The 23,757-nt window shown below is 48.8% G+C and overlaps 1 protein-coding gene across 2 annotated transcripts in view; it reads left to right on the forward strand.

The window, feature by feature from the left end:
* Positions 1-23,757, forward strand: part of npas1 (neuronal PAS domain protein 1) — a 40,110-nt gene that overhangs the window by 14,262 nt on the left and 2,091 nt on the right. For both annotated transcript variants that reach the window (XM_061217484.1, XM_061217483.1), the window contains exons 4-11: positions 7,524-7,594; positions 9,336-9,425; positions 12,626-12,800; positions 13,822-13,934; positions 14,993-15,189; positions 15,954-16,060; positions 19,037-19,184; positions 23,606-23,718. In XM_061217484.1, coding sequence (XP_061073468.1) covers positions 7,524-7,594; positions 9,336-9,425; positions 12,626-12,800; positions 13,822-13,934; positions 14,993-15,189; positions 15,954-16,060; positions 19,037-19,184; positions 23,606-23,718 — 1,014 coding nt within the window. The remainder of the gene's footprint in view (positions 1-7,523; positions 7,595-9,335; positions 9,426-12,625; positions 12,801-13,821; positions 13,935-14,992; positions 15,190-15,953; positions 16,061-19,036; positions 19,185-23,605; positions 23,719-23,757) is intronic.

Raw genomic sequence — 23,757 nt, forward strand, 5'->3', positions numbered from 1 at the left:
GCCCCACACAGTCATTCTGAACATCCCCTCCCAGCCCTGAACCTAGCCCCACACAGTCATTCTGAGGGTCCCCTCCCAGCCCTGAACCTGGCTCTGTGTCCACCCTCTCACACCGCTGCGCATTCCTCTGGCTGCCTGGAGGAGCCGCTGTTGAGCATTGATCAGGGGACCACCCCACCTACACAGAAACATGGCCGTAGTCAACACTGACACCGGCTGTGATTCTGGTCTCCATTTTGGGTTTGGACTCAGTTACTGTACCCACATCTCAGATGTGCTAAATGAGTTGGTACACTAAAAAAGTTTATCAGAAAATTATGGACAGAGTACTTAATGAGTTGGAGTCACATATACTTAATAATGTTCACCATTATTGTCCATAGGTTTATTAAATAAATCTAATAATTAATTTTTCTAGTTGAACATGGCCCCCTCCAAAAGATCCCCCAAGAGAAATGTACCCCACTTACAGGCACAGATAGTGGGGTACATTTCTATTACAGTTCTTTTTATTCAAAAGCGTCCTCATATCCAGTCCTGTGAAAACTTGACAGAGAGAGACGGTAGATTCATGTATGATGATTCACTCCTCACATCCTCTTGTTGTTTCAATCTCCAACAGCCTGTGATTCATTCACCAGTCACTAAAAATACCTGCCTGGATCTGACCTCATGGCTGTTTTTCAATGACACTGGAACCTGCCAAGAGTGTACGTAAAGAGTGGAAATTATCACCATGATTTGCAATTACGGAAATTAACTCCATAATGAGAAGAACATAATCACCAGGATTGTTCAATTGCTGTTATTATTATGGAAAGGAAACAATTCTGATATGATTAGATCATGCACCTGTGAATGTGCGATCGTATGAGAAGTCTGCGGGTGTGTGTGTGTGTGCGCGTGTATGTGTGCGTGTGTGTGTTTGTGTGTGAATGTGTATGTAGGTATGAGTACATGCCTGTCACTGAGTGAGGAGAGCTTGTATGATTATCACGCGTGTGAGATTACGTGTGTATTCGGCGGTGTGTATGCTGTAGGTGTGTTATTAAATAGCAGCTCGTCCTGCGCTCGGTGAGGAGGTTGGAATGCGTTTTAAGATGGAGGCTACAGTGAGAGGCAGGTGAGGTGACTGATGTGTGAGGCTGAGGCACAGCAAAGAGCTATAACATGTTCACCCGCTCGCCTGCTGCTCCTTTACTGCTGCTCCTTTACTGCTGCTCCTCAGCACTGGAGGGATGTACTGCCCTATAATTCACGAGACAATGCCGTCGTGCCTCTTCCCCGTGGTCGGGTCCCTTGCCTTGCGGTGAGAGGAACGGAGGCCGCAGTTTCGTACACGCCCGGCCCGTTCCCCGGGCGGCACCAGGATGGGTCCGCGAAGCGTTCCCGGATCACGGCAGCAGGGACTCATATTTTTCATCGAACAGCGTAAGATAGGTCACGCGACAAAACGTTTGTGTCAAAGCTTCTCGGATTCATTGTCGGATTTCGTGAGCTTAAATGTTCTATTCCTCACATATCGTGATATTTGGAAAGTGAAATTTTATATTTTTAAGTAGCTCATCTCATTAAATTCACAATTCACATTGTTTTTTTTTTTGTGTATTGGCGGCGCAATTTTAAAGTGCTGACAGTTGACTGTACGATAATGCACGGCCATGTTTTTTTTCTGTAATAACTCTGACATAAATCATCATGCTGTGTATGACTGCACTGCTGTGCATTAATGGGTCACTGATGCCACGCGCAAATGGAACCAATTCATTGCACGATTTCTCAACCGATGATAAAAAGAATCAATCGGCCGAAAAGTACAATCTGCTGATATCCCTAATTCTCCAAGCACCCTGAAAATGCGGCCGTAGATTATATAGGCGCGCGTGTCAATTTGCATTCAAATCTGTATTTCGGTGTCATTAGAAACGCTTTTTCACATGAACGTTTTCCGTCTTTCTCAGCGGCGGTGATCGATTGAGTCGCCCCCGCTCTGTGCTATTGCCCTGGCTTTGTACAGGACCTCCTGACTGGATTTCCCCAGTGCAATGCAAAGCCTTAATCTTAAATGCGCTACGTAACAATCCTGCTCGCATCCATCGTATGCGTTCTCCAGGAGCTAATCATCTGCATCGACGCTGGGAGAGGAAATTTTGTACCGGACGTATTAGCGGTTCGATGCGGTTCGATTCCACTGGTGGAATTCCGTGTTGCGGCAGCCCTTGGGGAATCTTCAGGCCTTGTTGTGGAATTACCCCCCCCGCCCCCCCCGCTGTTTCCCCGTCATTTCTCTCCGCTGGGGGGGGTGGGGGTCCTGCGTGAGCGATGGGAGGGGGTAGGGAGGTGGCTGCGTTGGAGTGGCGGGGGGTTTGGGAGGGGGGTTAGGGTGGCTTTTGTCTGCTTCGCACGTTTGAAAGCCAGTCTTGAAAAATGAATAGACAGAGGAAAATCAATTGCATGACCTTCACATGGCGAGAGAGAGAGAGAGAGGGGGAGAGAGAGAAAGAGAGAGAGGGAGAGCAAAACAGGCAGGGATAGAGGGGGGAAGGAAAGAAGAGTAAGGGGGGAACAGGGGGTAGAAATGGCGGGGGGGGGGAGTAAAATGGTACAGAGCCATTTTTATTGTGTGTGTGTATGTATGAGTGTGTGTGGTGTGAGTGTATGTGTGAGTGTGTGGTGTGTTTGTGTGTGTATGTGTGTGTGGTGTGTGTGTGTGCACATGCTGATGCAATAGGGGCTGGTATCCCCAGCAGAAAATCAGTCTTGTAATACGACAATGGCAAACATTTTTAAACGCACTGAATGTAACGTGGAGCGTTGATTCGTAGAATAACCCATAATTGAGCATTATGCTTTTATGACAGCCAGAGACCACTGTTCACATGGGCTGTCACTATGACAGCAGCCACCCCTCATACCAGCGGAGCATATGAGGACCAGCTCCGTCATTAAATGAACGAGGACAGTTCTCTACTGTCCCGGAGAACTAGCTGCTGATGTGGTCCGAAGCACGATCGCAACCTGAAGTGGGAAGTAACAACTCATAAACATGGTCTATGCTGTGGCATTCTGATCTGTCTGTCGTACAGGCCAAACACTTCCCTGTGTCAGGGGTAACGTTCAAAGATGTATATCTGTCCTGGCTTTGCCGCCGATGGACAATTCTTAATGCACGTTCTGTTGAGAATCTTCTTCAGGGTACAGTTACCGTTTCCATAGATTTCCTGCACTTTCGGAGATAAAGGTGTGGAAGTTGCCTAAAAAGGTATAATTGCTTGTCGCTGGGGTGGTACACTGCATCGTTACATAAAATTGTACCCATAGCATTATATAATTACTTTGTACCGTTTTGCTTGGAAAACCTACTCAATTGTTACCAAAGAGAACATTACTGTATTTCCACGGTACAGTAAAGGAAATCCTTGCAGAACAAAAATATACCTCCACTGTCACTGCTAAATTGTAAGTTGTTTTAAATGCCATGGTGTGCCATTGATACTAAATGGCACAACTCCCACCCCTAACTCCAGAACTGCTGAGTCACTGAGTTTAGTCCAGGGGTTGGCCTGGTTGATCAGAGACCTGTTGAATCCGAGCAGTCATGTCTGGCGTGTGTGTGTGTGTGTGTGTGTGTGTGTGTGCGGTTTTGTGGGAATGGAGAGACTGTAGCAGGTGCTTCACTGAGGACCAGACATGTTGTCAGGTCAGCCAGCATTTGAATGGGACTCACTGATACGCCAAAACCACCACCGCATTGTCTGGCTTTCATTCGCAGAGACTTTCTCTCTCCCTCTCCGTCTGTCCGTCCCCCCATTCTTTCACCTCCTCTCACGGCTTCCCTCGTTCCGTCCATCACCCTCTCCGCCGCCGACTCCTCTCCTCTCTTCCCTTGTCTCTCCCCTTCACGTTCTCCCGGCGTCTGCCTCGCTAATTCCCCGCGTTTAAATCAGCGAGAGCTTTTAAAGGGACGTTAATTGCACTCAAATTACGTTCGACCGCAGAAGGAGAGAGGGAGAGAAGGAGAGAGGGAGAGAGGCAGGGAGGTATGGCAGGATGAAAGGATAATTGCAGAGAGAGGACAGAGCGATTAGGGTCGTTCTCTCCCCGTCTCTCCATTTCAACCCGAGCCACTCTTGCGGGGTGCAGAGGGTGCGGGGGGCGGCGGGGGGGGGGGTTCGCTGTGGAGTCTCTAGCCCTGGAAATGAGTTGCGAGGTAATCAAGCTATTATTCGCACAAGAAAAACGAATTGACAAAACTTATGGAGAAAAGCTCTCCATGCGAGGGTGATACGTCTGGTCTCCATAGTTACCTCCTAACTTGGTTAAAAGGTCGGCCAGTTGGGTGGGGGGGGGGGGGGGGAGGGGGGAGGTGGGAGACGGAGGGGGGGGAGGGGTGTGCGGATTGAGACTTAATTATATATAGAACTGAAGCATAAAAAAATCACGCAAGCAATTTCCTTTTTTTTTTTTTTTTACATGCTCAAAATGTCAAAGAACCCCAAAATCTGACCCCAGAGTCACAGTGTAATTAACTTAAAGGACGGCATTTGAGTCGCTTCTAAAATGATATCACCAGCCGCGCTGAAACAGTAAGTAGCTAATGGAAAGGAGTCGGGCTCCATATTGAGCTGGCGGCGGCCGGCACCTCCGCTATCCCACGAGCCTCGTCCTGCGAAGCCCTGGCCGCTGTCGCGCCACACGCACCGGGACTTTCTCTCCCGTCCCCTCCCGTGTCCCGTAAGCCCCCGCGCCACACGCACCGGGACTTTCTCTCACGTCCCCTCCCGTGTCCCATAAGCCCCCGGGCCGGGCGCTGTTTCGTGAGTTGCAGGCGGCGACACCGGGCTGATGGATGAGTCGGCGCGGTGACTTCCTGCGTCTGGGACGCCTTTCGCTCGCTCCGACGGGGCCCCAGACCGACTGACCCCCGAGGGGAGGGTCCCTGAGACTGGGGCGGGGGGGGTAGGGCACCGTCGGGCCAGCCCACACGTGGCTCTGCTGGGGCCGGGCGGTGCGGACGACCCCATCCCCCCCCCCCCGGGCCCCGCCGGGCTCCCTGAGCAGACCCCCTTTCAGCTTTGAGCCCCGTGAATGGAGCGGCTCATTGATATTCCAGCGCTGTCAGACAGGGGGACCCCAGCGCACAATGGCAGCGGGGCTTTATCGCACAGCTGTCCGCTGTGTTTGTGTTCCAGTCGGGGCCCCGTGCGTTTACACGCGTTCCCCCCGAAAGCCGGGACACATAGAGCGAGCCTACCGCCGAACACGGCCCCGTTCGGGGTAAAACCGCCCTGTCTGCAGGCCGCAGTCAGTTTGGGTCACGAACACGGCCCTGTTCGGGGTAAAACCGCCCTGTCTGCAGGCCGCAGTCAGTTTGGGTCACGAACACGAGGTGTCTCAACTCTTTTTTCCAAATATTTCCTTCAATTAATCACTCATGTGCTGAAACACCAGAACCAACAGACAATGTGGTCCTCCACGGTTGGTCTGACACCCTTGTATTTTAAAATAATTGATTTGTTTCATGAATGTGGCAGTGATGGTCAACTCGTCTTGTCCAGGTTATTTAGTACTCAGTAATCTCATAAAGTGCTGTCGGCTCTCTACAATTATGAAAGTCTTTCTGTGGTTTTGTGTCACATTTGTGCTTGGAAATGGATGGGAGTTGTGTATATTGTATCCTAATAGTCAGGTTAACCTTTCTGTAATTCTGTAATGGAAAATGGATGGCTAACTCTGCCCTAATTCTGTCATGAAAAGTAAAGGTGGAATCTAAACCAGGGTTTTGTTCAGTTTCAATTTCAATTCAGTCAACTCTGGAAATTATTATTATCTGAAATTCAATCCATGAATTGAAAATGTAGCATTGTGTTCTATGGGTATTTCTCAGTGAATGAATATAATTTTAGTTGATGTTCTGAAGTGGAGTGGAAGCCCAGGTCTTGAGCTTGACAGTGCGGGGTTCAGGATCAAGCTGCCTGACATCCAGAAAATGACCGAAAAATGTCTCTTTCTCAAAGTGTACCTCCAGCAGACAGTAATATCTAATATGACTTTAAACTGAATAGTTTACACATCGGGGGTTTTCAAACAAGTGAACAAGGATTCATCATCCTCGTACAATGCCCACAGAGACTTGTGAAACAATAAACAATCGGCAAGCAAAGTTTTTTTTTCCCCAGATTACTAATAAATGGTCTGACTTCATCCAGTATTATCTAATGAGTGACTGTTTTATTTCCCAATCGGTATGAAAATTGCCACCAAATAACAAGACATACAAACTAAGACACCACCAAAATGAAATTGCAATGGCCATCTCAATGATTAGACTTGAGCTAAAACTAAAATTTGTGATTTGAATAGATCAGAGTAGCCAGTAAGTGCAGCCTGAAGAATCTTTCAAAGATTCTGTTTGATGCTATAATCAAAGATATTCCCTGATATATTCTCATAAAACAAAATACAAGATCACTCACACAGCGTTGTGCGTGTGAAAGGGTGCACTTAAAATGCTACATTTATATTTTTAGAACATAAAACTATTACTTAAAAAAACTTTCTCCGAGCAACTCTGAGTGTTGGTTTAAAATAAATGTCCCATTGTTATGCCTGCAATACCTATAGCTCATTACCTGTGCTGTTTTTTAAATTTATCGAGCATTAGTTTCCTCACCTTTATTAAATGTGGCAGGGCACAAAATATTCTTCATAACATGGAGTCGTAATACACTGTGCTGGGTCATGTGACATAAATATGGCATTGTGATTGGCCGTGCCAGAAGGCAGCTGGAGAGCCGTGTCCAGTCTGTCCTAGTGTCGGGACGTGTGTCCGTAACTTGCGACTGCCTCTGTGTTTCTTACAGCACTGCGGAGAACCTCCCAGTCTCTGGCCTCTGAATGCCTCTGTGTTTCTTACAGCACTGCGGAGAACCTCCCAGTCTCTGGCCTCTGAATGCCTCTGTGTTTGTTACAGCACTGCGGAGAACCTCCCAGTCTCTGGCCTCTGACTGCCTCTGTGTTTCTTACAGCACTGCGGAGAACCTCCCAGTCTCTGGCCTCTGACTGCCTCTGTGTTTCTTACAGCACTGCGGAGAACCTCCCAGTCTCTGGCCTCTGACTGCCTCTGTGTTTCTTACAGCACTGCGGAGAACCTCCCTGTCTCTGGTCTCTGACTGCCTCTGTGTTTCTTACAGCACTGCGGAGAACCTCCCAGTCTCTGGCCTCTGACTGCCTCTGTGTTTCTTACAGCACTGCGGAGAACCTCCCAGTCTCTGGCCTCTGACTGCCTCTGTGTTTCTTACAGCACTGCGGAGAGCCTCCCAGTCTCTGGTCTCTGACTGCCTCTGTGTTTCTTACAGCACTGCGGAGAACCTCCCAGTCTCTGGCCTCTGACTGCCTCTGTGTTTCTTACAGCACTGCGGAGAACCTCCCAGTCTCTGGCCTCTGACTGCCTCTGTGTTTCTTACAGCACTGCGGAGAACCTCCCAGTCTCTGGCCTCTGACTGCCTCTGTGTTTCTTACAGCACTGCGGAGAACCTCCCAGTCTCTGGCCTCGGACATGTTCGAGCAGCACCTGGGAGCACACCTGCTGCAGGTACGTCTCTGAGCACTGACCCTGGGTCAGTGGCTGCCCATTCTCTCCAACACCAGAGCCTGGACTGGTATTGGAAGGAATCCAGAGATCGGTTGTACATGAAGTAGTGTTGCCCCCCATTATGTCGCTAGACTATGTGTTGATTGAGATGGCATTGGGTTTTCAGTCCTAGTAGCAATAATGCTGTTGCTTTCAGTTGTGTTACAAGCAGCATTGTGGTCAGAAATATTCATACAGCTGGACCTGCACTACTGGACTACTGGGCCAGAACTACCTAGGTCAGCATTCTCAGTTCTCACCTGTAGGTGCCTACATCAGTGGTTACAAGCAATTAGCCTGTTTGCGGTTTTCTGTTAGCAGGTAGCTTTTAGCAGTATGCCTGCACTGTGGCGCATGTTGCCATTATGTTTAATACCCTGAGATCTGCTCTCAGATCCCTAACTCACGCTTGATATAAGGCATTGGTGTCAGCAGTGGGATACATACCCACACGGGTCATAAAAGTGTGGACATGCTAAGACAAGGTAGTGTGCAGTACAGCAATCATGTCTTTTTGACAGGGACCTGGTTGCAGTAAATATGAGGGGGGGGCTTATAACACTCAATCTTATAACAGCTTCCAATTTATATCAATATTACAATATGACTAATACAGTATATTTGCATATCTTTATTTGAAAATGCCTGATCAACTTTTTATAAGGTTCAAACTCAAATCTGTGACTGTTCTCCCTGTCAAGAGAACAACTGCTGTTTAAAAATGCGTCTGAAATATAGCCCGGTCTCTAGTAATGATCAATAGCACTTAAACGTTCCGCTCTATTGATTCCTGGCCCATAAAAAAACGGCAGAGCCCTCGGGTGACAGCCAAATATGGGCACGCCCGGCGCGATCCAGGCTCGGCGAGGTAAACGCGGAAACCTGAAGGCAGCGAAACAGCGGAAAAGCGGCGTAAGGAATACCCTAATGAACGTCAGGAATACCGTAATGAACGTCTGCGTTAAGACAAAAGAGCCGCGGTGGCCGGAACGTGCCGAGAAACAGGGGCACCGATAGAAATCAAATTAGCGCTTCAGAAAACTGTGTGATTCTTTCTGTCCTGCGTCCTCTGCCAGTAATAACTAGATAATTGCACTTTATTTCCTCGCGATTCAGGCGGCTAGCTGCTCCCACATCCCGGCCACTCGCATTTGCATATTGAATGTGTCGGTTGCATAAATTACCACCACTTTGAGTACCACCGCAAAAATAGCAATCATTCTGCAACAAAGTGGCCGCCCCCCACCCCCCTCCCTCACTTGTGGTTGCTTGTTATTACGATTAATGTTATTCTTTGAAGGAGTCCTCTAATGGGGTCGCTGTATACTTTTCAGTTTTCATTATAATCACATAAAATAATGACTGCATCCTTCTGGTTTTATTTCCGTGACGATAGGCATACTATAAACCCAGCTGCAAGGAAACGCAAGGTCTTTCTGTTGCTGGAGACTGCTCTCGTCTCTTAAGGTCCATGTAGATATATTTATCCCCTAAAATGTGGAAAAGGTATTTGTTTGAGCAATTTCTTTAATGAGGTGAAAAACTAGATAAAGTAAAAATCCATTAATGTGGAGGGGGGAGGGACGGTTTAATTACTTTTTTTTTTTTAAATCACATTGGCTCATTGTAATTTGTTCATTAGGAACTCTGGATCTTCATTACATACATTTTTAATAATTGCATCTATGTCTTCTCTTTCCAGTCACTGGATGGGTTTGTGTTTGTGGTTAGTTATGAGGGACGGTTTCTCTACATTTCTGAGACGGTATCCATCTACCTGGGCCTTTCACAGGTGAGGCAGCACATGCACACACACACACACACACACACGCACACGCACACACTTCTTTGAATGTTACTCTTGCTCTCTGTCCCTCCTCATGCTCCACTCGATTGTCCATTCAGTGTTTCTACACCCTACTGGGACTGTTTCTCTCTGTCTAGGAAAGTCTGTGTGTGTGAGTGAGTGTGTATGTGTGAGTAAGTGTGGGCGTGAGTATATGCGTGTGTGAGTATGTGGATGTGTGAGTGTACGTATGAGTGTGTGTGTGTGTGTGTGTGTGGGTGAGTGCATGTATGAGTGAATGTGTATGTATGTGTATGTGTGAGTGTGTGTGTGCGTGTATGAGTGAATGTGTGAGTATGTGTGTGCATGTATGAGTGAGTGTGTGAGTCAGTGTGTGTATGTGTGTGTGTGAGTGTATGAGTGAGTGTGTGTCAGTGTGCGTGTGTGTGTGTGTATGTGAGTGTGTGTATGAGTGTGTATGTGTGAGTGTATGTGTGTGTATGAGTGAGTGTGTAAGTGTGAGTGTGTGTGTATGCAAGTATGTGTGTATGAGTGAGTGTGTGTGTATGAGTGTGTGTGTGTGAGTATGTGTGTATGAGTGAGTGTGTGTGTGTATGTGTGAGTGTATGTGTGTGTATGAGTGTGTGTGTATGTGTGTGTGTGTGAGTATGTGTGTATGAGTGAGTGTGTGTGTGTGTGTGTGTGTGTCTGTAGTGTCTCTCAGGTTCAGCATGGCCCTCCAGGTGCTCACCCCTGTTGATTGCCTGTGGCCTCTTGTACTGTGAATGTTAAGTCCTGCCATTTCGCCCAGATGCATAAATAATAACTGTAATTACTCGCACAGCAATCAAAGTGTCGCCCCAGCGCGCAGGGTCTGTGTAGGGAGCAAATCGATAGGCATCTTAAAAGCCACATTGATTGGAGGAAGAAAAAACACACAGGGGGAAGGGAGGACAGAAGCGAGAGAAGGAGGGAGAGAGATAGTGAAAGATAGAGATGTTTAGAAAAGGAAAAGAATGAAGACTTTAGAACTGCGGGCGTAACCGGGTAGATAAAAAGGGTAAGATTTATTCTGACGCTTTCTTGTCTCCACACCGCACATTTCAGCGGTGTGGGTGTACACACATCATCATCTTCCTGTCAGATGAGTTATTGACCGGCACGGATTGCTAGCGCTGATGTGATGCAGCAGACACAAACACTCACCACTTTTTCAAGTTGTTCTCTTTTTTTTTGTGAGCGATGTTGCTTATATTTCTGTTCGACCATTTTTAAGTTTATGAATTTACGAGGAAGAATAATTAGGCATAACTATGTCAAATTGGAGTGAGCATAGATTGAGAGAGACCATAAGTTTGGTCTGGTACTTGGGTGTTATTTTTGTTTGTTTGTTTATGAGGTGGCAAAACATGATCCAAAGCTGATAGGGTTAAGGAAGAGACCTGTTCAGCGCTCTCAGATTTAAAGTTCTAGCTTGTTCACCGATTTTTTAAGTTTTAATGGATCCGGCCACGAGAAGGAAAGCGATTTTCACTGCGGATTTCCCACAGATTGATTTAAAAATTTTGGAAAATGTTTTGCTATGTATTTGCATAAATTAAAACAGCCAAAGAGTTCTTGGCTCGCACTTGCCTTGACATTATCCCCTTCGGCAGCCATTTTGATTTGCTGTGCGTGACCTTTTCAGACCGTTTGGTAACGGCAAAACCGTTGGAGGCAAATGGAAAAAGGCGTGAATTTGTTGGCTAAAGTTAGCTGCTAACGCTCGCCTTTTCCGAGCGCACGTCTGATCTCTGCGGCGGATTGCTCCGGATGTCTCCAGCTACCTTGTCCAACCTCTGCAGCCCAACCAACCCCTGGGCCTGACCCCTGCGTGCCTGCAAATCCCCGGGCCCTCTCAGGCAGTGGGGTTCCTTAGCCAGATTAATCCGGGTCAGGCACCCAGCCCAAGGGCCCGGCAGCGGGGGCCCACTCCCCCGATACCCGGGACTAGAACCAATGACCCCACGGCTGCTGATCCTTTGGCCCTTCACGGCGCTCGGAGAGTCCGAAGGGCCTGTGGCTTAGTCCCCCCCCATCCCCCCTCCCCCCTGCCTCCTGCGGCCGCCGAATTGATCGCGGCCTGGTTAGTATGCGCCCCCTCTCCCCCTCCCCCGCTCCTCCCCAGCCCCCCGCCCTCCTCGCCCACCTCCCTCTCTGCTCTCCCATCAGTCAATGCTGGGCAGAGTGTGTGTTGTGGACGGCTGCCCGGACACCTCATACATATTAAAGCCTCTGTTATTATTTATACTGTGTCTCTCCCACCCCCCTTTCTCTCACTCTCTCCCTCCTCCTCCTCCTCCTCCGGCTTTCTGAGGGACGTGAGACAGACAGACGGGGTCTGTGGAAGGGGGTCTCTCCGGTCGGCAGGGGTGTGTCTGAGCTGGGGCCCCATCCTGACCCCCCACCCCCTTCCTAGGGCCCCTTAAGGGCCCCCACCTTCCACACGGGCAGGATAAATAATTGCACCGGTTCACCTCCGCACACGGACAGAGGAGCCCTCTGATTGGCCGGGACAGTCCTCCAGTGCCAGCCTCCTGCTGCTCCCAGAGATGCCTCTCAATTAACTAACGACTCATTACTGGGCTTGATTTAAAACGCACATTTTACCCCCTCCCCTGCCCTGCTCGATCCGGCCCCGGCCCCACCCCACCTCACTGATTGCTAATTGCAAGGCTGCTGCCATTTGTGGAGTCCTTTCAACATTTTTATCATTTGATAGTATTATTGTGCTTCATACGCTGAACACAAAGCACTATTAAGCCCTACGAAGGGTCCCGAGAGATTGTGTGAAATCCCCTGAACATTCAGTTCATCTGCTGCCATGACTGTTGGGTTATTACAGCCTGATCTACTGTGGAGGTTTATAGGCAGGAATGACAGTGTAGCTCGGGCATAAATATATGTGTGTTTGTGTATCTGTCTGCTCATATATATACTTATTTGTGCTTATTCTCGCTGCTCAAGTGTTGTTATACCACAATAGAAAACCACACATTTGAATTCAAATATGATTACAGTCTTGTTTGCTGGGATATATGGTGCCCATTTTGTTGCCACTTTGTCTCTCATTGGCTGATCGGGTGGGCGGTCTCTTGTCTTTGACTCCCATTGGCTGACGGGGGAGCGGGTCTCTTGTCCTCGTTTCCCATTGGCTGCTCTGGCAGGTGGAGCTGACTGGGAGCAGTGTGTTCGACTACATCCACCCGGCGGATCACGTGGAGATGGCCGAACGGCTCGGGATCAGGCCGCACCTCCGAGCCGAAGCCGGCTGCCATCAGGCCACTGAGAGCGCCTCCAGCTCCGCGTCTACCTCCTCATTGGCCGAGACCCCGGAACCAGGTGACTGCAAATGAACTCTGGGAAATTCGAGAACGTCTGTCTGGAGGCTTTTTCAGCCTGGCTGAGAAAACAGTTTGGCTAGCCTCCATCCATGATTTTTGGTAACTAAATTATATCTCAGCACGGGCTGGAGACGAAGCCTGAAATATTCCACTACGCTGGTATGTCTGTCAGTGTGTCCTTCTGTTTCTGTGCTCTGTGTGTGGAAGCCTTTGATCCAGACTTTAGTCATTAAGTGATTTTATTTATTTACTGTCTGACACTGAGCATGTGTATTTTACCTGTTATCCTATTGTTCAACATTTGGACAGACAGTGTGTGTCTGTTTGTGTGTATATGCCTGCTGCCTGTGTGTGTATGTGCCTGTGTGTGTGCGTGTGAGAGAGAGAGAGAGAGAGAGTGTATATGTGTGTGTGTGTGTGTGAGAGAGTGTGTGTGTGTGTGTGTGTGTGTGTGTGTGTGTGTGTGTGTGTGTGTGAGATAGTGTGTGTATGTGCCTGTGTGTGTGTGTGTGTGAGAGAGAGAGAGAGTGTGTGTGTGTGTGTGTCAGATAGTGTGTGTGTGTGGGTGTGTGAGATAGTGTGTGTGTGTGTGTGTGTGTGTGTGAGAGAGAGAGTGAGAGTGTATGTGTGTGTGTATGTGTGAGAGAGTGAATGTGTGTGTGAGATAGTGTGTGTGTGTGTGTATGTGTCTGTGTGTGAGATTGTGTATGTGTGTGTGAGAGTGTGTGTGTGCGAGAGAGAGAGAGAGAGAGAGAGAGTGTGTGTGTGTGTGTGTGAGATAGTGTGTGTGTGAGAGAGAGTGTGTGTGTATGTGTGTGTGTGTGAGATAGTGTGTGTGCATGTGTGAGATAGTGTGTGTGTGTATGTGTGAGATAGTGTGTGTGTGTGTATGTGTGAGATAGTGTGTGTGTGTGTATGTGTGAGATAGTGTGTGTGTGTGTGTGTGTGTGTGTGTGTGTGTGTGTGTGAGAGAGAGTGTTTCACTGACGGTCTCTCTGATGGGGTCTGTGCTCCAGTAGCCCCCTCCAGCCCCCTGTCCCTGGAGGACGAGACCTCAGAGAGAGGCTTCTTCATCCGCATGAAGTCCACCCTGACCAAGAGAGGCCTGCACGTCAAGTCCTCTGGGTACAAGGTGAGAGACCCTGAGCACTCAGCATACCACTGAACACTCACTCAACACACACTACTCAACCCACCACTCAACACTCACTCAATACACACTACTTAACACATTACTGAACACACACTCAACACACACTCAACATTCACTACTGAACACACACACTCAACACACACAATTCAAAAGACATGCAACTCACACTACTCAACACACACTCCTCAAAACACTCAACACACACTACTCAACACACACTCAACATTCACTACTCAACACACACTACTCAACACACACTCAACATTCACTACTGAACAAACACTAATTAACACATTTTCAACTCATACTAGTCAACACACACTGCTCAACAAACACTCAACACACACTACTTGGCAGACACTTAACATACACTCCTCAAAACACTCAACACACACTACTCAACACACACTCAACACACACTACTTGGCAGACACTTAACATACACTCCTCAAAACACTCAACACACACTACTCAACACACACTCAAAACACACCACAGAGCACAAAGTCTATACCTACTGGGCCTGCACTCAACACACACCACAGAACGCATACTCAACACACACAAACACACCATTGAACAAACACAGAACACACTAACTGAACACACATCGAGGATACACATCACCACACATAGGCTCCCACAGCGCAGAAGACACGCTCACACTTGGCATATCAGCATGCAGAGAGCAAATCCAAAGTCTACCAAAGGAATCTGCAACACAACCAGCTGGCAGTGCTTCTCACTGCAGTTAAATCCATCATTAATTCAAATTAGTCATTAATGCCAATTTTATACTCCAGTTCATTTGCTATAAATGGAAGCCATAAAGAAAGCAGGGTTATTTCTCAGTAAATTTTACCTGAGCTTGGCGCCTTAGGTAACCTAATCTAAGAGTGCCAGGTCTGTGGAGGGCTGTCCCGTAGAGCTGGTCTGGGTCCTTCAGCGACCGTAAAAACACCTGAGGCTCGGGGTGGCTGGCTAGGTCTCGCTCTGACTCCGTGTTTGTAAATCCATCGCCGTCTGCTTCCTGTCAGGTGATCCACGTGACCGGCAGGATGCGCTGCAGGCCAGTCCTCATGCCTGGCCCCGCCCGCTCCCACCAGCGGCCCCTGGGATTGGTGGCCCTGGCTCACACCCTGCCCCCCTCCACCCTGAACGAGGTGCGCATGGAGAGCCAGATGTTCGTGTTCCGCGTGAACATGGACCTGCAGGTCACCTACTGCGAGAACAGGTAGAGCGTTTACTGAACACTGAAACACGGAACACAAGCCGTGTGTATTAACACGGAACACAAGCTGTGTGTATTAACACTGTAAATTAGCACTGTACTGTGTGTTGTGGCTGGGTGTTTGTCTCACGCTGGGTGTGTGTGTCTGATGCTCGGTGTCTGTGTGTCTCGCGTTTGGTGTGTGTGTCTTGCTGGGTGTGTGTGCATCTCTCACGCTGGGTGTGTGTGTGTCTGTGTGTCACACTGGGTGTGTGTGTGCGTGCTCATGCTGCATGTGTGTGTGTCACACTGGGCGTGTATGTGCCTCTCTCACACTGTGTGTGTCACACTGGGTGTGTGTGTGTACGGGCGGCCTGTAGCATAGTGGTTAATGACTGGGACACACAAGGTCAGTGGTTCTAATCCTGGTGTAGCCACACAGCCGTTGGGCCCTTGAGCAGGGCCCTTAACCCTACATTGCTCCAGGGGCGGATTGTCTCCTGCTTAGTCTAATCAACTTTGCGTCACCCTGGATAAGAGCGTCTGCCAAATGCCATTAATGTAATGTAATGTGTGTGTGTGACTGGGTGTGTGTGTGTCTGTCGCTGAGTGTGTGTGTGTCTTGTGTCTGACACTGGGCATGTGTGTGTGCCTCATGCTGGGTGTCTGTATGTGTGTGTCTCACGTTGGGTGTGTGTGTGTGTGTGTGTGTCTGACACTGGGCACATGTGTGTGTCTCACGCCGCGTGTGTGTGTGTGTGTCTGACACTGGGCATGTGTGTCTGCAGGATCTCGGAGTACATGGACCTGAGCCCAGCTGAGGTGGTGGGCCACACCTGTTACCACTTCATCCACGTGGAGGACGTAGAGGGCGTTCGCCAGAGCCACGAAGACCGTGAGCGTCTCCCTCCGTTACGTCTGCGTCTCCGTGTCTGTCCATCTGTCTGTCCGCACACCATCAATTTCACTATTTTAATTATGAATAAAAAGCCCTTCTCAATTAAGCAGCACAAGCTATTCAGTCTCAAAGACGCATATGGTAGTATTCATACTGGAAACAATTTTACAATTTCAGTCTAAAGTGGCATGCACATAGATTATACAAAGCTTTTTGAAGAATAATCAGTTAATGTACTCTGGAAGTGTAATTTGAAGTTTATTTTCTTACTTTCGACTACAAACCCATTAATGCCCCAAAAGTAAAACTAAAAGGCAGGTCATCAGAAACATATATAAATATGTAACACTGCACTCAAAACCTTATGAGCCAGTCCAAAAAATACACTAAGAAGAACTTAAAGAATATTTCTTTCAAAAAAGTGAACCTTGATATATTTAATAGACATAACCTCAAGGTACATACACTTCTATACATCTAGATCTTGTAATCTTGTATAGCACATATTTTGGCCGTATTCAGCATGTCTCTGTCGGTAAAATAATTAATAATAATCAATGCTGTGAAACGCCACAGTGCTGAGGATGGGTTTAACTGTACATAATCTACCCCCCCCCCCCCCCCCCACACACACACACAACATCTTTTTTTATCATCTCCATCAGTTCTGTTTCGCCCACATATCACATACCTCAGCTGTCCATCCAGAATTACCATAACAACCCCCCACCCCCCCCCACCATACACCCACCCCCACACAATCAATGCCAGCTACTGGTTATGCTTTATGCTTACCCACCCCCCAAAAGCACATTCATCCACACGCACATATACACACACTCACCTACACAAGGACACACATACACGCACACACACAACACACTCCCACACACACATATACACACACTCACCTACACAAGGACACACATACACGCACACACATATACACACACTCACCTACACAAGGACACACATACACGCACACACACAACACAATATACACACAACACTCTCCCACACACACATATACACACACTCACCTACACAAGGACACGCATCCATGCACACACACAACACAATATACACACAACACACTCCCACGCACACATATACTCACACTCACCTACACAAGGACACACATACACACACACGCACACACAACACACTCCCACACACACACACTCACATACAGTACACAAGGGTACACATACACACACCACACTCCTGCATGCACATATACCCACACACACACATGCACATATAAACAGACACACACGCGCGCGCATATGAGCACACACACATGCACATATACCCACACTCACATATAAACACACATACATACACACACACACTTGTGCACACACACACACATGCACATATACCCACACTCACACACACACATATACCCACACTCACATATAAACACACATACATACACACACACACTTGTGCACACACACACACATGCACATATACCCACACTCACACACACACACATATACCCACACTCACATATAAACACACATACATACACACACACACTTGTGCACACACACACATATACCCACACTCACACACACACATATACCCACACTCACATATAAACACACATACATACACACACACACTTGCGCACACACACACACACACACATATACCCACACTCACACTCACACACGCACATATACCCACACTCACATATAAACACACATACATACACACACACACTTGTGCACACACACACACATATACCCACACTCACACACACACATATACCCACACTCACATATAAACACACATACATACACACACACACTTGTGCACACACACACACATATACCCACACTCACACACACATATACCCACTCACATATAAACACACATACATACACACACACACTTGCGCACACACACACACACACACACCATTAATTCTACAGATTTACTTGTACCGCTGACCTCCTGACCTCCCATCCTGATCAGTCATGTCACCCCAGCGAACGGGAGGCTCACGCCGTTACGCCGTTTGATGAAGCAATTACAGATTCTTCTGTGTCTGTTTAAACGTTACTTTGACTGCTCATTTACATAAGTACTTGGATAACACCATCAGGTGAAGGTAGTTAATGATGAAATATTCATTATCTGCCTTAGAACGTCAGGCAATTCATTTGACTTATTTAAATATATTCCAAATAATAGTTGAGCTTCTTTTTTCTGATACAAACTAAATTTTTTCTTATATATATAAAAAAAGAGTCACTCTGACCTTAATAGTTGAAATGTGAAATATTATTTATGGTATTTTTAAATATGTATTATTTTTGCAGCAGTATTGACTGTGTTGAGTATTTACTGTGCTTTTTGTGTATCATATGCAAGTATTCTGTGCTGTATTAAGTTTCCAGTTTTCAGTCGGGATGCCATCATCCCTCTGTTTTCCCTGTGAAAATCTCACCTCTCTATCCACCCTCATGCTGTCCATCATTATATTTATACATATCTGTTTTTTCTTTCTCCCTCCTCTTCCTCCTGTGATTTTTAAATTTCTCTCTCTCTCAATGATTCAAGATTTCAGACAGATTTTATGAGGATGACAGACAGGTGTTATCCACTGTTGGCATAGTATTTTAGAAAAAATAAATAAAGCCAGCACACCCCAATCCCCCCTGTATAAACGAGTACAATATGCAATTACACACTCCTGTGTTACTCCTGCTTTATTTCATCTCTCTCTCTCTCTCTCTCTGTCTCTCTCTGTCTCTCCTTCTCCCCCTCTCTTTCTCTGTCTCTCTCGCTCTCTTGCTCTCTCTCTCCCTCTCTCGCTCTCTCCGTCTCTCTCACTCCCTCTCTCACACACACTTTCTCTCTCGAACTCTCAATTCCAAACATGGCTGGATTTGCATGACAAGAGAACTTGTGTTGATGAAGTGTTGAGGTTCGCGGCGGTAATGGCGGCCCCCTCCCCTGCAGTTCTGCGGAAGGGTCAGGTGGTGACGGGGTACTACCGCTGGCTGCAGCGCCGCGGGGGGTTCCTGTGGGTGCAGTCCTGCGCCACCGTCTCCATCAACCACAAGGCGCCCCACGAGCGCAACGTCATCTGGGTCAACTACGTGCTCAGGTGAGGCCCGTTCAGCACCGCACTCACCACCGCGCTCACCACCGCGTTCAGCACCGCGTTCAACACCGCGCTCACCACCACGTTCACCACCGCGTTCAGCACCGCGTTCACCACCGCGCTCACCACCACGTTCACCACCGCGTTCAGCACCGCGTTCAGCACCGCGTTCACCACCGCACTCACCACCGCGTTCACCACCGCGTTCAGCACCGCGTTCAGCACCGCGTTCAACACCGCGCTCACCACCGCGTTCAGCACCGCGTTCACCACCGCGTTCAGCACCGCGCTCACCACCGCGCTCAGCACCGCCTCACCACCGCGTTCACCACCGCGCTCACCACCGCGTTCAGCACCGCGTTCAGCACCGCGTTCAGCACCGCGCTCACCACCCCTTTCACCACCGCGTTCACCACCGCGTTCAGCACCGCGCTCACCACCGCGCTCAGCACCGCCTCACCACCGCGTTCAGCACCGCGTTCACCACCGCGTTCAGCACCGCGTTCACCACCGCCTCAGCACCGCCTCACCACCACGCTCAGCACCGCGCTCACCACCGCGCTCAGCACCGCCTCACCACCGCGCTCACCACCGCGTTCACCACCGCGCTCACCACCGCGTTCACCACCGCGTTCACCACCCCTTTCACCACCGCGTTCAGCACCGCGCTCACCACCGCGTTCACCACCCCTTTCACCACCCCTTTCACCACCGCCTCACCACCGCGCTCACCACCGCGTTCACCACCGCGTTCAGCACCGCGCTCACCACCGCGTTCACCACCCCTTTCACCACCGCCTCACCACCGCGCTCACCACCGCGCTCACCACCGCGCTCAGCACCGCCTCACCACCGCGCTCACCACCGCGTTCACCACCGCGTTCACCACCGCGTTCACCACCGCGCTCACCACCGCGCTCACCACCGCGTTCACCACCCCTTTCACCACCGCGTTCAGCACCGCGCTCACCACCGCGTTCACCACCCCTTTCACCACCGCCTCACCACCGCGCTCACCACCGCGCTCAGCACCGCCTCACCACCGCGTTCACCACCCCTTTCACCACCCCTTTCACCACCGCCTCACCACCGCGTTCACCACCGCGTTCACCACCGCGCACACACACATACATGCACACACACACACACACATACACATACACACGTGCACACACACAAACACATTCACACACACATACACACGTGCACACACACACAAACACATGCACACACACACACGCACACACACACCCATTCACATGCACACACACGCACGCACATACACATGCACACATACGCACGCGCGCACACACACATACATGCACACACACACACACACACATACACATGCACACACACATGCACACACACACACACACACACACACGGACGCGCGCACACACACTTGAGCGTGCAGGGAAAGTAGGCAGACAAACACAAGAAGAGCATGCTGCATTACAATGCTAATTGGGCCGGCAATGTATAATTATACCAAATGGATGTCGAAATTTTCTGGCTGAATGGTGTTTTAGTTAATTAGCGCTGTAATTACAAGAGCTAATTAACTTCTTCAGCCTCCTCCTGGAGCTGAGCTCCAATGCATTAGCATGAGGATTTCAGAGAGGGAGGGAGGGAGGGGTCTGGCTCCGCCCCCAGCACGTTAGCCCACCAGGCAGATCTGTTAAAGCAGACCGCTTACTTTGTGCTCGGGGAAATAAGTATATTCTCCTCTTTTGTCCATCTCATCAAATTAATTAAAATCAATTAAACTCCATACTGGTGAAATGTACAGTCGCTGAGAATATATCTAATATTATTCATGTGAATACTGTCAATATCAGTGTCAGTATTAAAACATTAAAACAATGCTTGTAATTTTGGATTATATGATAATATATCATAATTCAGGTGGGGTGAAGCATGTTTTTTGTTGTTGAAATTTTTATGGCTATCATCAATGTTAGCCTCAGAGTGACAATGTTAAAACCAACGTAATGGTTTGTGACAGTTAACTGTGCATTCAATTAGTTTGTAACATTGTTACAGTGTTAGAATTATAACATATTCATTACTGTTAATCTGAATCCATAAGATTGTTACAGTGCTAGAATTAGACCACATTATTGACTGATAATCTGAGTGTATAATATTGTTATAGTGTTAGAATTATAACATTAACTGCTAATGTGAGTGTATTACATTGTTATAGTGCTAGAATCAGACCATATTATTGATTGCTAATCTGAGTCTATAACGTTGTTATAGTGCTAGAATTATAACATATTATTTAATGCTAATCTGAGTCTATAACATTGTTATAGTGCTAGAATTATAACATATTATTGAATGCTAATCTGAGTCTGTAACATTGTTATAGTGCTAGAATTAGACCATATTACTGACTGATAATCTGAGTGTATAACATTGTTATAGTTCTAGAATTAGACCATATTTCTGACTTCTAATCTGAGTGTATACCATTGTTATAGTGCTAGAATGAGATCATATTACTGACTGCTAATCTGAGTGTACAACATTGTTATAGTGCTAGAATTAGACCATATTACTGACTGCTAATTAGGGTTGGTACATTAGACTCTCCATAACAGCTGGCTGGGCAGTGGGCACTGTGTTTTGAGTCCAGCAGTATTATGTTTGAATCATGGTGTCAGTGTTAATATGCAGTGTTATGGCATGTATTTTTGCCTCTTATGCTAACAATAGTTGGCTGTGTCCTGGTCTCTGTTACGGTGCTACTCTAAATATTGGAGTTAGTGTCAGAATCTGGGTATTGATGCTGGCATTCTCCCTGGCAGGCTGGTCTCTATTTGGCCAAGAATGTGAAACAGGTCCTCACCTCTTTAGTGAATATGGAGGGTGGAGGGGGCCCATGCTATTTTGGGGCCATGTTCTAGAGCCATGTTATTTTGGGTGAAATGCAATTATGTTTCTCCAGTTCAGTTCAGTGTGGTACGATGGGTCGTGGCGTGGCACGGCGCGGGGTGGTACGATATGGTGGGTTGTGGAGTGGCACGGCGTGGTGTGGTACGGTACAGACGGTGGGTCGTGGAGTGGCACGGCATGGTGTGGATGGTGGGTCGTGGCGTGGCACGGCGCGGGGTGGTACGATATGGTGGGTTGTGGAGTGGCACGGCTTGGTGTGGTGTGGATGGTGGGTTGTGGAGTGGCACGGCTTGGTGTGGTACAGACGGTGGGTCGTGGAGTGGCACGGCATGGTGTGGTGTGGATGGTGGGTCGTGGAGTGGCACGGCATGGTGTGGTGTGGATGGTGGGTCGTGGAGTGGCACGGCTTGGTGTGGTGTGGATGGTGGGTTGTGGAGTGGCACGGCTTGGTGTGGTGTGGTACAGACGGTGGGTCGTGGAGTGGCACGGCATGGTGTGGTGTGGATGGTGGGTCGTGGAGTGGCACGGCATGGTGTGGATGGTGGGTCGTGGAGTGGCACGGCATGGTGTGGTGTGGATGGTGGGTCGTGGAGTGGCACGGCGTGGTGTGGATGGTGGGTTGTGGAGTGGCACGGCTTGGTGTGGTGTGGATGGTGGGTTGTGGAGTGGCACGGCTTGGTGTGGTACAGACGGTGGGTCGTGGAGTGGCACGGCATGGTGTGGTGTGGATGGTGGGTCGTGGAGTGGCACGGCGTGGTGTGGTGTGGATGGTGGGTCGTGGAGTGGCACGGCATGGTGTGGTGTGGATGGTGGGTCGTGGAGTGGCACGGCGTGGTGTGGTGTGGATGGTGGGTCGTGGAGTGGCACGGCGTGGTGTGGTGTGGATGGTGGGTCGTGGAGTGGCACGGCATGGTGTGGTGTGGATGGTGGGTCGTGGAGTGGCACGGCGTGGTGTGTCGTGGATGGTGGGTCGTGGAGTGGCACGGCGTGGTGTGTCGTGGAGTGGCACGGCGTGGTGTGGTGTGGTTTGTTGGGTCCGGGCCCCGGTCTCGGCGAGCATCACTGTTTCACCGTCTCCCTCCGACTCTTATCAGTCACAAGGTCAGGCATCTACTGGAGTGCCTCTCCTTTTAGGGTCTGGAGATAACACACTATTGGGCTGTGTGTGTGAGTGTGAGTGTATGAGTGTGTGTGTGTGGTTGTGTGAGTGTGTGTGTATGTGTGGATGTGCGTGTGTGTGTGTATAAATCAGTGGATTCTGGGATTCCTGTTCATTTGTTTGATGCTAAATGGAGTTGCTGGTTGCAATGCTGGCTAATTATGGAGAGGCTGGGTAAAATGAAAGCAGAAGCATTATCATTTGATTTTTACTGCAACAACTAAAGTCTCTATGTCCCTCTCCCATCTCCTTCCTGTTGATCTTTCTTCTCTCCCACTCTTTTTCTCATTCCGTTTTCTCCTGTATACTCTCTCTCTTTCACTCATATCTTACTCACACCCTCCTCCTCCTCTCTCTCCAGCCGGACGGAGTTGCCGGACACGGCGGTGGATCTGCTCCAGCTGCCGGAGACTCTGCGGAGTGAGCGCGTGCGAGCGACCCCCCCACCGCGGGACGCCCCGCCTCAGACCCAGGGTACGCCCCCCCCCCCCCCGCCCCAAAATAAACCCCTTC

This window comes from Conger conger, chromosome 13 (assembly GCF_963514075.1).
Source record: "Conger conger chromosome 13, fConCon1.1, whole genome shotgun sequence".
Classification (NCBI taxonomy): Eukaryota; Metazoa; Chordata; class Actinopteri; order Anguilliformes; family Congridae; genus Conger; species Conger conger.